At 40.4% G+C, this 16,396-nt stretch overlaps 1 protein-coding gene across 1 annotated transcript in view; it reads right to left on the bottom strand.

Annotated features, from left to right (window-relative positions):
* Window positions 1-7,526: 7,526 nt before the first annotated feature.
* The window catches only part of LOC134568844 (coiled-coil domain-containing protein 3-like), a 32,298-nt gene continuing 23,428 nt past the window's right edge, over window positions 7,527-16,396 (bottom strand). The window contains exons 3-4 of the mRNA XM_063427532.1: window positions 11,730-11,904; window positions 7,527-8,375 (exon numbers count right to left, since the gene is read on the bottom strand). Coding sequence (XP_063283602.1) covers window positions 8,088-8,375; window positions 11,730-11,904 — 463 coding nt within the window. The 3' untranslated portion in view covers window positions 7,527-8,087. The remainder of the gene's footprint in view (window positions 8,376-11,729; window positions 11,905-16,396) is intronic.

Below are 16,396 nucleotides of genomic sequence, written 5' to 3' on the forward strand. Positions count from 1 at the left end.
TATTAAAGAGAATGGGTCTAAGTACAGATCCCTGAGGTACCCCACTGGTGACAAGCCCAAGCTTCAAATATATTCCATTGACTACAACCCTCTGTTGCCTGTCACTCAGACACTGCCTCACCCATTCAACAATATTGGAATCCAAACTTAAAGATTGCAGTTTATTGATAAGCCTTCTTGTGCAACAGTGTCAAAAGCCTTACTGAAATCTAAGTAAGCAATGTCTACTGCACCACCCTGATCTATAATTTTAGTTACCCAATCAAAAAAATCAATAAGATTAGTTTGGCATGATCTCCCTGAAGATGTTCAACAATCCTATCCTTTAACATGGTTTCCATCACTTTCCCCACTACTGAAGTAAGGCTTACTGGCCTATAGTTGCCTGACTCCTCCCTATTACCTTTCTTGTGAATGGGCACAACATTCGCCAACTTCCAATCTTTTGGGACTACTCCTGTTATCAATGATTGGTTAAATAAATCTGTTAATGGTTTTGCTAGTACACCACTAAGCTCTTTTAATAGCTTTGGGTGTATTCCATCAGGTCCCATTGACTTATTTGTCTTTACTTTTGACAGTTGAAATAGAACCTCTTCCTCTGTAAACTCACGTGTAATAAATGACTCATTTATCCTTTTTCTTAACTGAGGTCCCTCTCCTTCATTTTCATCTGTAAATACCGAACAAATATATTCATTGAGGCAGTCAGCTAGACCTTTATCCTCATCTACATACCTTCCTTCTTTTGTTTTTAATCTAACTAATCCTTGTTTTACTTTTCTTTTCTCATTTATGTATCTAAAAAAAGTTTTGTCCCTGTGCTATTTTCTCTTCTGTGTGTGATTTGGAAGCTCTTATAACTTGCTTAGCCTCTTTCTGCCTAATCTTATAGATCATTCTGTCTTCCTCACTCTGTTTTTTTTTTTTTTTTTTAATTCTTTATTTTTCTTGTGCATGGAGAGACAGGTTACATTTTCTTGCGATGCCACAACAGCATTAGCAAGTATATTAGGAACATTAGATTTAGCATGGCATGCGATATGACAGCACATTTTTATATTAAAGATATGAGTTTAAGCTATTGATTCTGGTAATACAAGCATACATGAGGTTAATAATAAGCATTTGCGCCAGTATACTTCAATGTCGCTTTGGATCCTTAGAAAAAATTAAATAACAGAGCGCTTAAACATGTCAGGCTACACTAGACAAAGCAGCGCTATGAGGGTTAAATGTTCCCAGGCGAGAGGTTTGCATTTTATGTACCAGCAACGAACCTGGCCTTTGATAGTTCAGGTTAGGTATAGCTTTGAAGCTCAGCTTATGTGTGTTTGGTCCCCTTGCTGGGTGCATAGGTGATATACAGTCCAGGTAGCGTGGTGTATGGCGTGGGCGACATTAATGTGAAACAACTGATGAGCTTGTTTCATGCCTTTAGTGTTAACCGCTTGGGGTGTAGAGAGGACTTCACCGCTTGTGTAGATGGTAGGGGGGACAGGAGTCAGTCCCGCGGCCCAGTTCCTCAGGGGTAACCCCAGATGGTACAGGCTTACCCGAGTCCCGATCTGCATGGAAGGTGGTGAGAGGGGTTAGTGTGCCTTTCGGTTGTAGTCCCTTGCAGCTGCCCAATCCTCCCCAGGGGGTGATTTAGAGCACTGGGGTGTCCGATATGGCAGCAGGGTTGTCGGCGCTGTGTGGTGTGCGGTCGGGTAGCAGATACCGGCTGTATGTCACCGCTGGGTTCCTGGTTCCCGCATGTTTGCAGGTCGGGTGTAGCTGTCTAGGGGAACCCCTCTGCCTGTCCGTCATCCGCGGTTTCCTAACGGTGCTGATCTGCTTTGCTCTGGTGCTTCCTTTCTTTGCCGCCATTATAGTTTTGCTCCATAAACCGCCATGTTGGCAGCGGAGGTTCCTCCTCACTCTGGGTTCTTCTGGCCACGGGAACAGTCCCCTGGGACCGGGATGACCCCCACCGGTCCAAAGGGGGGGGAACGAGGCCTCTACCACGTGGCTTCAGAGGTCCGAGTGGAACCCACCGGGCAGGATAGCAAGGCGGCGGCCGTCCACCTCACTCACCGCCCGTGTAGGCCTCAGATGTGGCTGTGCCGATGTGCCTTTTCCAGTGTCCGATCGCTTGTATTTAGATTGGCCTCAGCACCAGCGCCTCTTTGCCCGCAGGACCGCTTCTGCCAGACTGCAGGTAGGTCGTTTTGAGCTTTTTACAGGCTTTAAAGACGATTTTCTGCAGGAGCTCGCCTTGTGTGCGACCTCTCGGCATGGCGGTCCGGCCCCGCCCCCCACTCTGGTTTTTTTTATAATTACTAAATGCTAACTTTTTGTTTTTTACTATTTTGGCCACATCTGCGGATGTACATCTGCGGATGCACATCTGCGTACCACAGTGGTTTCTTCAATTTTTTGCTTTTACTGACAAGCCTAATGCAATTTTCTGTTGCCTTCAGTAGTGCAACTTTTAAATAATCCAATTTCTCTTGGACTCCATTTAAATTGCCCCAGTCTGATAATGACTCCTTTACACATATTCGAATTTTAGAAAAGTCTGTTTTTTTAAACTCTAAAACTTTTGTTTTTGTGTGGTGTGACTCAGTCACTGTTCTTATATTAAACCACACTGACTGATGATCACTGGATCCTAAACTTTCACCTACAGTAATATCGGATACCAAATCTCCATTTGTTAACACTAAATCTAGTATGGCCTCTTTCCGAGTTGGCTCCTCAACGACTTGTTTTAGAGACAATCCCAGTAGGGAGTTTAGAATATGTGTGCTCCTGGCACAAGCAGCTATTTTTGTTTTCCAATTCACATCAGGAAGATTAAAGTCACCCATGATGATAACTTCCCCCTTCATTGTCATTTTAGCTATTTCCTCAACTAGTAGAGTATCTAACATTTCAATTTGTCCTGGGGGCCTATAAATCACACCTACACGAATTACAGTGTGATTGCCAAATTCTAACGTAACCCAAACGGACTCTATGTTCACCTCACTAACTTTTGTTAGGCTAGATTTTATGCTTTCCTTCACATACAGGGCAACCCCTCCCCCTTTCCTGCCTTCCCTGTCTTTTCTATATAAAGAGTACCCTGGTATTGCTATGTCCCAGTCATTTTCCTCATTATACCATGTCTCAGTAACAGCGACTAAATCTACACTATCAGTTGCCATTATTGCCACAAGTTCATGGATCTTATTCCCTAAACTGCGAGCATTTGTAGACATGACTCTAAGCTTATCATTTTTTAACACACTTGCTACAGGCACCTTCTGTCCTTGTTTTGGGGGACAATTGGATTGATGTTTTATCACCCTTTTGCCACCCTCCTAGTTTAAATACATCCTAGCAAAACCTCTAAACTGTTCACTGAGAACATTTGTTCCCTTTTGAGAAAGATGCAAACCATCTTTTTTGTACAGTTTATTTACAGTTTGTACAGTTTATTTTGTACAGAGCCACCATTCACCAAGCCACAAGTTAAAGTCCCTAATACGCATCCGCCTGTCGTTCTGAGTGTTATGCACAGGCAGAACTTCAGAGAATGACCGTGTGGAAGCAACCTGCCGTATATCATTGGCAAAAACACTAAAAACTTCCTTAACCTCTGAAACCTCATTGCAAGCCAAGTCATTTGTCCCTAGATGGACAAGTACATCCAATTCCCCTTCCTGCTTTGCTCGCTTAACAATATTACAGATACGTCTCCTGTCTCTGTGAGCAGTAGCTCCGGGAAGACACCTCACAAGACCACCATTGTCCATCTCCACACCTCTTATGATGGAATCCCCCAACAACAACTGCTTCCTATTAGGCCTCACCATAGTTTCCAAGCCTCTCTCCACAACACCACTAGCCTCAGTTCCTTTCTCCACAACACCACTAGCCTCGGTTTCTCTCTCCACAACACCACTAGCCTCGTTTCCTCTCTCCATAACACCACTAGCCTCAGTTCCTCTCTCCACAACACCACTAGCCTCAGTGCCTCTCTCCACAGCACCACTAGCCTCAGTGCCTGTCTCCATAACACCATTACACTCTGAAAGTGCAGAAAATGAATTATGTAGAGCAACAGACTGTGCAATGTGCCTTTTATCCACAAGTCTACCAGATCCTACAGTGATCCATTTGCCATTCCTATTATGTCTCTGCGACAGTGGCTTTGCAGCAGTTCCAGCCTGAGCTTGTTTACCAGATAATGTACAAATCTCAGGCTTCAAAAATACAATCTCCTGCCGCAAGATGGAGAACTGTCTACAGATTAGACAACAACCACACCTCCAAAAAGTGGAACAAATGCATAGCAACTATTACACTGAACTAAGTCTGCCATTCCAATGAGGTGAATAATTTAAATCAAACTAATTTTAACTTTTTATTTATCCTCCTGAATAACTCAGATTACCTCCAGTTTATCTCCAGAATATCTCCAACCACACACACTTAGAAGCAACACTTAGATGAAGCAACCAAGGTCTACGATCTTGTCCCTGACATCCTTGGACAGCTCTTTGGTCATGGTGGAGAGTTTGGAATCTGATTGATTGCTTCTGTGGACAGGTGTCTTTTATATAGGTAACGAGCTGAGATGAGGAGCACTCCCTTTAAGAGAAAGCTCCGAATCTCAGCTCGTTACCTGTATAAAAGACACCTGGGAGCCAGAAATCTTGCTGACTGATAGGAGATCAAATACTTATTTCACTCATTGACATGCAAATCAATTAATAACTTTTTTTACATGCATTTTTATGGATTTTTTTATTCTGACTCTGACTGTTAAAATACACCTACCATTAACATTATGAACTGAATATTTCTTTGTCCGTGGACAAACGTTTAAAATCAGTAGGGGATCAAATATTTTTTTCCCTCTCTGTAGATGCATGTTGGTGCTTCACAAGTTCCTTGAGTTTGTGTTCTACTGAGGTTAATCTCCAGTCTTGTGTGCTCAATGAGACCTCCAGCATGGCAATGCGAGAGGTGGCTCCCTCCATGGCATCCTTGAAGAAGGCCATGTCTGATGCGATATCAGCGAACATGGTCTTGAGCAGGCTTGCAGTGACTGGCTCATCTGCAGTGGGTTGCCTGGACTTGGGACTTGTAGGAAGGTCGAACTAAACCCCAGCACCCTGATCAAAAGGGCTTTCCTCCGAGGAATAGCCCTCGTCCCCCATCACCATTTTGTCCCCGATTTGTCCCGAGTTCTCAGATATCTCGGGAAGATGTGCCTTTGTCGGCTCTCTGTTTTATGATTTTGCTCCCATGACCACCCGTCTCAGCCTAGAGAGGGGGAGATGAGCAGGTGAGTACTTTTACCATCTTAAATCAGTCGATTTTGTTATTTGGAGGCACAGAACCTACAAGAGCACAATTTCTCCATTCCTCAGCTGGCTCGGCCCCCCTGGTTCAATTGTTTTAGGTTTTAAAACCCTAAATATGCTTTGTACTGTGCTGCAGAATAGAAAAGGTTGGTGCTATATAGGATAACACAATTCAAGCAACGTAATTGTATAACTTTTTCACACCCAGTAAGAACCAGCAAACCCAAGCAGTGTTATTGAGTTCTGGTGTTATTCATTCCGCACAGTAAAATATTGCAACTGAGAGCTAGCTTGCTTTTTTTATATATATTTTTTTTAAATATATTTTTTTGTTTTTAGTTCTCAAACAAAATCTGGATTTTTCATTAAGAAGAAAAGAACTGAGCGAATGAAAGTAAGAATGCAGGATTTAGTATAATAAAAACACCATGTTCTTAAAAAAAGAATAATAGTTTGAATATACAATTTTGAATAATTATGTGGAAATAATGTTTGCCAAAACTGCATGGAAAACTAAAGCAATGATCTGTTGTTTAAACCTCTTCAAAGGAATTTATTTCTCAGGCTGCCTGCAAATATATTTGGGAAACATAATCTGTTCAAAATCCAAACCTGTAATTTTTAAGTGAAAAGCTATTTCCAGACTGTTTTCAATTCTAGGTTGCAATTTAATGGTAAAGCGAATTTAGTCTAGAGTCAAAAATGATTCTGTTGACACATGTATCCTCACTAATACATACACTGACAGACATACAGTTATTGGCACACACACTGTTTAACTCACATACACTTACACTGACAGACATACACTTGTTTGCAAAAAACAAGCAAAAGTAAAATGCACACACTAAAACAGGGGGAATACTTCCTGCAGGGTGCTCCAGAAAGGGAGGGCCAATCACTGAATACATTAAACGGCAAAAAACAAATATCCAGGCACACCTGAGGTTTCTTCTAGAAGGCAGTCTTTATTTGAAACAAGGAAGTGGACACAACGTTTTGGCTCCTCTCTGAACTTCATTAAGTCTTGATCAAAGCTCGGAGAGGAGCCAAAACATCTCCACTTCCTTGTTTCAAATAAAGACTGTCTTTTAGAAGAAACCTCAGGGGTGCCTGGATATTTCTTTTTTTCCATTTGACAGACGTACACTGACACACCCACTCACTTACAGATACACACACCCTCAATTATTTGACACAATCTTGACAGACACACATATTCACTAACAGTCACGCACACATTTACTGATTTGACACATGGATTTGACACACAAACTCACTCATAGACACACATATCCTCACTGATTTGGCACACTCTGACAAACACACACACACACACACACACTGACACACATATTCACTGACAGACATACAAATTTACTGACAGACACACTCACACATATTTTCTCATACACTTTTTTTATTATTTTAATTTAAGTCCACCCAGCCTCCCTATCTTTGGGAGAGCTGAAGTGGATTATTTCCTTGGAGTCCAGTAGGGATCCTGTCCCTGGTGTCCATTTGGGGTTGCTCTTATCTTTTTCCTCAGCTCCATTGCGTGCCGTTAGTGATGCCAGGGCCAGAATGATGGACCATATTTCGGTTCCCGGCATCATAGCAGGGCTCGGGAGGTAGCAGAGCAATAAGAACACAGGAATCAGCGCTCCCTTGCTGCCCACCTTCAATGAGCATAGCTGCCACCTCTGGGGAAGGCTAACAAGGCACCTGATTAAGTTGCAGAGGCAGCCTTTTTTGCAGCCCACCTGGAAAGTGCCACCCAAGGCCTTGTTAGCCCTCACAGTAAATTCAACTCAGATTCCGGCAATCCTTGATTCCGTGGGCAGTGCCATTTTGGGGTCCAATCTTATAGTCATGGCTCATTCCTGGAATGCAAAGCTGATTTAGAATCAATATCTGATTTAGATGCAAATATTTTAATATGTTTTTTTTTGTTTTTTGTTTTTTACAGAGACGTAAGCACAAGTCACTTAACATGTGAGTAGAAAAGAAGTGCATAGTAATAGGAAAACAAAATGCACTGTATTTTTTCTTTTTATAGAACACTACTCTGTTACATAACCTTAGCATGCACTGACATTTGTAATACTGTCCTTTAAATATAGTAACATATCTTTTAGACCAATATAATAGTCTGTTTGGGTAAAATTGAGATTCTTTAAAAAAACCTCCTATTTTTCTCTGTTAAAAACATTGAAATCATGCATTAAATTATGTTACTAATTTGTTTTAAACAGTATATGGGCCTAAATCTTTTCAGAAAAGTCTTTGCTGTATGTAGCGCCTGACGATCTAGCGTACTCCTGAAAAGAAACATCCATAGAACAGTACCACAGCAAGATAAAATGAAAGTGGCTCAAAAGAAAACAACATAAAAAGCACCTTAAATACAAAAAAATGTACGTATAAAACTACCCTGTTATATAAAAGGATTTTTTTTAACTAAAACAGAAATTGTGGAGAATTAACTAAGGGAATCTTAGGCCAAAAGAGTCAAGCTGGAAAAATAGCAGACATGGAGGATTTTTGTAATTTGGCTATTTTGGTCTTCAATGAATCTCTTCACAATCCCCAGATTAGTGAATAAACCCTATTATTTACATGTAAAAACTAAATATTTTATGATCGGATCCGTTTTGAACTAGAAAACTGGGTTAAGCACTTCTGATCTTTTTACAACCCTTTAAAACTAGCCTTGTTCCATCTATGGTCATCCATAATCAAAGCCTAATCCAGTTTGTTTCCTGTCTGTTTATTGGCTGGTCTAGCTTGAACCTTCTTGTGGTTGTCCTGCTTTGATGCACCTTGGGCAATACTTTTTTCCTTCTCCAGTTTCTCCAGTTTCTTAGCCTCTTTCTTATTCTCCATGCTAGCCTGACGCAAAGAGCGCTTGAGGTTCTTCACTTTCTCTCTCAGATGTCCATTGGCTTTCTCCAGTATCCGCACTTTTTGAGACAGGTTCTTCACACGTTCCTCTTCCTCCAGAAGGGCTTTCTGTACTGTGCTACAAAGCAACTGCAATAAAATATGGGAGAAAGGGAAATTAAAATACAATTTGGTGCATCAGATCTAACCCTGGTTTTGAGAAAGCTACAAAGAAATAGAAGATAATATTTGTGGGTATTAGTTTGGAATTGTTTTACAGGTCCTTTGGTTTCAAAATGTACACATTGATGATCTAATAAAAGCAATATTATAGTTGGGATTTGAGTGCATATTCATTTGTTTGCTACTTAAGTATGTTTGTACAAATGTACACAAAATAGCAGGTTTTGGAGAAGTACTCTTTGACAGAGCTCCCGAGTGCCATGTCAGCTTCCTAGCGACTACCTAAGGCTTTTGGAGCACTTCAGACCCAGTCGTCCAAGCTTGACTGGGGACTCTGAGGACCTCTACCACTAGACCAGGCTGCAGTGAGAACTTCTCTCCTGTAAAGCAAAAACTATAGTTTTCACCCACACATTAGACGAATGCAGGGTGTAGAACTATTTTATTGCACATCACGCAGGTATTTATACACAGCAATGTTGGCTCTCTCTGCAGAGGGTGCTCCATACAAAGCCAATTTCTCTCCTTGGTGCCACTCTGTCTGGGGATCTAATAACAGTATCCACAGCTAATGCAAAAGGCTCTCTGCTGTGCCCTCATAGCCCTAGAGGCATAGCACACAAAATGTCCGCCTCAAACCCCCAGAACAGTATATATCCCTGCAAAGCTCATTACCAAGTTCTGGTGGATTAGGCGCTCACTATATGTTTTAGGATGATATGGCAGCAGTAACCAATACAAGGAACCCCAACCTTGTAGTGAATAAATGTGAAAGAGAAAAAGAAGGAAACCGCGCCCTCAATATAAATACGTAAAAATATGTAAGTATACGTACACAAAGGTAATAGCAAGGAGTCTTCTTATACAATTGACCTCAAAGAAAACATAAAACATAAAAACAATAATAGTGTGGTATGTCAGGTATAGTGGGTGGATAAATAGTGGTAAGTGATCCACACTCACATGGCCCAGAGCTAACTCAGAGCTCAGCTGTTAGCACGCCTGGACGGAACAATCCCCGTCTAAGGATATGTGGGTATCTTTCACGATCTCAGATGGGCGATATATGAAAAAATAAGAGAACTCCAAATAGTGCAGTGTGTATAGATAAAATATGTGAATAAATAATAAGATATCGTACTCACATTTGCTAGAGCAGAACTTGCTCTAGTCTTAATGGCATAGGTGGTATAATCCCCACCAAGGAACAAGTTGATGATCAATTGACCTCAAAGAAAGCATAAAACATAAAAACAGTAATAGTGTAGTATATTAGATATAGTGGGTGGGTAATTAGTAATAGGTAATCCACACTCACATGGCCCAGAGCTAACTTAGAGCTCAGCTGTTAATACGCCTGGACGGAACAATCCCCGCCTAAGGATATGTAGTTGTCCTCACAGTCTCAGATGGGCGATATATGGAAAGATAAAATAACTCCAAATAGTGCAGTGTGTATAGATAAAAATATGTGAATAAGTAATAAAGTGTTGTACTCACATTTGCTAGAGCAGAACTTGCTCTAGTCTTAATAGCTTGGGTGGTATGGTCCCCACCAAGGAACAAGTTGGTAGCCAGGAATGAAAAAATAATAAAAATCCAAATATAATAAAAAGGATAATTTATTAACAAAAATATATTAAAAGTAGGTAAAATATAAGTATATAGTCTCTAGTAATCCACTTGACGCGTTTCACCTGTAAAAGGCTTCCTCAGAAGTGTGGAGAATGTCCTGGTACCAATCGTTTATATAGGAGTCCTAATAATGGTAATTACTTCCTGCTTTGTGTAATTGATGCTTCCTGTAACTACTGGTGAACCGCACGCGTCATACCGGAAGTGACGCGGCGCAATGTGTTTGTGGTTATATCCGTGTTCCATATATGGAACACACACAAAACTATATTAGTGATGCTGTGTTCCATTGGGATAGATAAGGTATAGAGTCCATTGAAGAAATGTGTAAATCTTATTTCCAAGATATGCACGTTGTAAGGTCTTTCGGGTGCGTCTGACGTAACTTCCGGTGTCGCCCCGGAAGTGACGCGACGTCAGGGACCATGAATGTATTATTCACATATTTTATCTATACACACTGCACTATTTGGAGTTCTCTTATTTTTTCATATATCGCCCATCTGAGATCGTGAAAGATACCCACATATCCTTAGACGGGGATTGTTCTGTCCAGGCGTGCTAACAGCTGAGCTCTGAGTTAGCTCTGGGCCATGTGAGTGTGGATCACTTACCACTATTTATCCACCCACTATACCTGACATACCACACTATTATTGTTTTTATGTCATTACCAAGTTACCTCACTTTCCAATTAGCTCCCTGATGGAGAATCCGAGCCAGAATTAGAGTGTTAAACTTTTACTGGGTCTATCGCTGTGACAAGTTCCAGGCGTGCGATGGCTTAGTCCCTGCCTTCCTTGCCTGTCCAAACCCCCTACAAACAGCACTCTATTTGAGGGTTGAGGATCCGAGCAGGACCCACTTGACGATTAACTGGACCTCGGAACAGTCCCAATCCGAAGAAGAGTTCCAGATGTTTTCAGGGTATCTCCCGGTCAGGCTTTTGATGTGTAAAATTAATCCAGGCAATCTCCAGAGATCCTCAAGTCTGGCTGGGAAGCACAGTATGCCTCCAGGGCCCCCATACCTACAACATTGACAATAATCCATTGCTGAGGGCTCTGAGACCAGACTCACAGTATGTGGGGACTCACAGTCTGTGGGTTGATGGTTGGCCTTCAAGCTTCATCAAATGTCTGTGGCACGGGAGTTTACGTCACATTCTCCAACTAAGCTGTAGTCGAAGCTTGGCTATTTTGCCTGAATTATGTTAACCATGTTATTGGATTTTTTTCTTTTTTCTTTATAGAACGTTATATGGAACTTAGTGAATGATCCTGGATTTAAATACACTTTAACTTACATTTAAATTCAGAACAATTCATACTTCAGGGAATGACCCTGATAGAATCATTGCTAACACCACCTAGGAGAGGTCCCTGTTACTAAAAATGTAAAACAGAACAAGATTTGATTAATTTCTAAGAAAAGCTTGAGTTTTTGGGCACACGATCATAAGCAATTTGTGAGTGGTTGGATAAAATCTTACAACTAACATAGGAGTAAATTTTGTCAAATAAATTGTAATCGTGTAGTGTTATGCTAGGCACCATAAACACTACATCACACTGTAGTGGTTATGGTGCCTACACTGATCCTTTAAGCAAATGTTTAACATTTGCATTTAATGGGACCTTCAGCAGGAGGTGGGTATCAAAAACCAGCACCACTGTTCTGTCTCACCCTGTGGTCTTCTTGTACTTCCCAGTCCGGAGTGTAGATTTGAGGATCAACTCCAATGGAACAGTTTGAGAACTGGAAAAGACTGGCGAACATGCGGTGGTTTTCTGGAGTGTCTGAGAAAATGGCATCCTGAAAATTCACCCCATGTGGAAGAAGGTTGTAATTTTCATCCATCCTGGCGAGGAAACACAGGAAATGAATATTAAGTTGAGAGGACAGTTGGTAAGATTTAACAGTTTATTCACTAAAAAGGCAGGCGTGAGAACCAATATGCAAACTTTAGGCAAAAATAGCAGAGTTGGACAAAATCACCAGCTTGGTTGAACTGTAGAGTTTATTTAGCTCAGCGGTTTGGGCCTTAGCTTTGTAACTCACCATGCATTACACATGATAATGTGCTGGAACTGGAAATGATAGGTTCAGCAAGGACATGCATGGACTGAGTCTGGAAATGGAGTAGAACTTGGAATTGCTGGGCAAATAACATGTTTGGGACTTGGAAGCAAGGAACACAGCCGTGACTTGGGTTAATGCATCTCTTTGAGGAGGTGCTGTTTGTCCAAAACAGTGTTTGGCCCCGCCCCTTGCCAATTTTAGCCAATCCAATGCTTTCCCCAGGGCTAAATGGCTAAAAATCAGGCATTTTGATGATGCCACCAATGGGGCGGGGCCAGCGCCGGCAGTGGAGAGCTGAAAATAAGGTGCGTTTTAACCTATTCTGAGAGGGCTAAGGAAGGGGCAAGCTTTTATAGAAAAAAGGGTTAATCCTAGCTGGACCTGGCACCCAGACCACTTCATTAAGCTGAAGTGGTCTGGGTGCCTATAGTGGTCCTTTAAAAACAGCAGTTGCTGCCTGAGACCTGGAGCCCACAATGTACCATTCACACAGTGTATAACAGTTCTAATATCTCCCACGGTGCAGGATGGCATTTGAAAACATAACCTGCCTACTGAAATAATTTATTTAGTACATGGGTACATGCTGTTAGAAGACCTTCAACTGGTAGACCAGAATTGACACCATGCTGAAGAGACCAAAAAGCTCGAAACTATACAGTCTGTGGCTGGTTTCTGGTTGTTTGGTCCTTTTTACTCACAATCTATGCCTGGGTTTAAAACGGTGTCCATTGATAAGGGCCATTAAAAAATGCAGGTTAAAGTCTAAACCATGGTGCCTGTCTATGCTCATTTGCATGTTGAGCTGGGAATTCTGGGAAAACTGAGGAAACATGATTTTTATTTGTAATTGCTGTGACGGAGGCAGACTTTTTCCATGGGTCTACCTGAGATACACAGATGATGCACACAAGTACATTTTCAATTTACTCAAACAACTAGTAGATTATAACTAGCTAATAGTATTTTCACAGGTAAGGGACATTCAGTAAGCTTTACACAAAGTATACTGAACTGCTACATCATTTAAAGGGGGAACAGAATAAAAAATAAACCTTGTTTCAATCATTTGATCATGCATACTAGATCTGGCATTTGATTTCCTCTCGTCATGCCAGTCCGGCCTATAATTCACAGAAAACTAGCTCACAAATCTTTTACTCCTTGTTTCTTGGCTATTTCAACTATGAGTTATAGACTTTTTGCTCATTGAACCTTTATATTTTGCCTGGCATTAAAACTAAGGATAGAATAAAAAAAAACACAATAATAGACAGACACACAGCGGCTTTTGTGCACTTTTTTAACTGAGTTAAAAAAGAAAATGTGTTCCGTATCAACCTGCAACTCATAAGCAGACCTAGGGGATAGCAGATTGCAACTTCCTGCTCAGTCTTTTTAGCGTTTTCAGTAATCAAATACTGATGGCAAAAGATATTTGAGAAGTTCTGAAACACAAAGAATAATACTTAGAATAATGTACTAGTTGTACTGCATTACCATATAGGTTATAAGTTCCTGGGCCTGCAATAAGAGCAAGATTTAAATCCTAAAATATTTGTGTTTATTAGACTGCTCCCAACAATATTTGTGTGCTTAGTTATTTTTGAGTACCGGGTGAATTTGTTATCTTCACCTTACTTGTGATAATCATATCTTAAAAGGTGATGGAATTAAAGGGACACTATAGTCACCACAACTACAGCTTGTTGCATTTGTTCTGGTGAGTAGAATCATTCCCTTCAGGCTTTTTGCAGTAAACACTGTCTTTTCAGAGAAAATGCAGTGTTTACATTACAGCCTATGGATACCTCCACTGGCCACTCTTCGGATGGCCGCTAGTGGTGCTTCCTGGGGCAGTGCTGAACATTGTGCAGCACTGACATTCAGTGTCTCCACCCTCTGCATGGAGACACTGAACTTTTTGATTCAATACATCTCTATGAGGAGATGCTGATTGGCCAGGGCTGTGTTTGGCTTGTGCTGGCTCTGCTCCTGATCTGCCTCCTTGACAGTCTCCTTGACAGCATTGTGATTGGCTCAGACCACCACTTCTGATGATGTCAGCAAAACAGGCAGGTCAGGGACAGAGCCAGCAGCAGCAAACTGGAATAAAAGTAAGATTTTACTATATTTAGGGTGGGTGGGGGGCAGATGCTGCTTTTAACATTTGTGTTCCTCACCCTATAGTGTTCCCTGACATATTCTTACCTTTTTTTTTAAAGATGCAATGAAAGTACAATGGATCAAAAGCGTTGTTCCCTCTAAGTATATTTTTGAGTGGTCCAGCTTCAAAAATGCTCATAAATCAATGTTTATAACAACCACATCCTGCCATGTGAATAAAATCATGTGTTTATAGCTTAGATATTAATCTATAAAATAGAACAAAAAAAGGTTGCGCCTAAAATATACAGTAAAACATATAAGAGTGTATATAATAAATAATATAAAATAATACAATTTAATATAGAATATTAAATGAAATATAAATGGATAATTGGCAATAGTCCAGAGCACTTATCATAAGTCCATAATGGTAGATGCCGTGTATAAGAACAGGGATCCTGTTTTTTTACTATTATCTACTTGAAGAAGCCCTTGCGGCGAAACGCGTTTAGATATTATTTTGATTATTTTACAATAAAGAAAATACTTTGGCATAAAACATTTTATAGCCATTTTGATTTCTTTTTCCCTGGACTATACATATACTATCTACCTGACGAGAAGCCTAAAGAATCCTTAGGTGGGGATGATACCACCCAAGCGCCTACATTGAGCAGTACAAGCCTGCTCTATATACTGTGAGTAGTATATTTATTCTCTTTTTATACCTTTTAATTACTATACAGAGAGCACTATATACTTTATTTTATCTCCCTGGGTCGAATAATACCAACTTGGACGTTGAATCTGAGCCAGATACTCGCCAATCAATATTACGCCGCATATCCTTGAGTGGGGATTATTCCACTTCACGTGCGTTATATCAGAGCTAGGTTCTAGCTCTGAAAAGTGTGAGTAAGACTACTTTTATTTTATTTTATTTAACATTTTATTCATCTATATACTGTGCCATTGGAGTTCCTCTTGTTTTTTTTTTCTTCACATATTACCTCACTGGATTGCAAGTACCCATTTGTGAAGACACACCCCATTTTACGCCTCAGGATCCCTGTTCTTATACACGGCATCTACCATTATGGACTTATGATAAGTGCTCTGGACTATTGCCAATTATCCATTTATATTTCATTTAATATTCTATATTAAATTGTATTATTTTATATTATTTATTATATACACTCTTATATGTTTTACTGTATATTTTAGGCGCAACCTTTTTTTGTTCTATTTTGCATCATTTCTTATCATTAGGGGATTATAGGGGACTCCCCTTTAAGGATTGCAGCCTTACTATTATTTTCTTGTGTGGCAATCTAGCGCTGATTTTTTCTCTTTCCATTAATCTATAAACCCCGGAGATTATTAGGAGCCCCTTGAAATACAAATGACATCAACTTTTGTGTTTTATCCCCCCCCCCCCCCCCCCCCCTTGTTTGAAAACTAAGGATAGCTTTTAATTTAATTTGTACTGCTGGCTGCTGTCAATGGTTCCGTCAATTTTACCATAAGCTCTGTCTTATAATTCTAGCCTCATCCACCATATATACATTTACCTTATGTGTACAGTTAGCCTTTGAGACTCTTAACTGTAAAAAATTAGAAATGTATGTTTTGTGCTCTCTATATTGAAAAATTCAGTCCAGATTTGGGAACTGAATAGAATATACTCTTTATATTAAACCATAATGTTTAGTAAAGTTATTGAAATTATGTGCTATGTATTAGTTAGACTTTCTGCATATTTTTTCAGATATATTTTAGGGTTATGTACTAAACTGTAAAGTGTTTGAAATTCAAACTAAAATGTTTTTTTTTTTTTTACCAAAACAGCTGGATTGAAGAAAAACAAATCTCCAAGTCAACTGTGTTCTCAGTTCAGCTATTTGGGTCTAAAATTACAAATTAATTCTGAATTCCAGACAATTTACATTTAACTCTAATTCACTCTTTATCTCTGCCCTCTTTGCATTCCCTGGTATAGTACCTGTGGCTGATAACCCCCTCCTCCTGCTAGTCTCCTGATTCTCAGATATGTTGGTAGTTTCATGCCCAGTGGGCTGCATGCACCTCAGTGGGATTATCGCCTGTGCATCTGGATAGATAGTCTGCCATGTGCACCCTCCAGGCCTGGCGGGTGGATT

This window comes from Pelobates fuscus, chromosome 7 (genome assembly GCF_036172605.1).
Source record: "Pelobates fuscus isolate aPelFus1 chromosome 7, aPelFus1.pri, whole genome shotgun sequence".
NCBI lineage: Eukaryota > Metazoa > Chordata > Amphibia > Anura > Pelobatidae > Pelobates > Pelobates fuscus.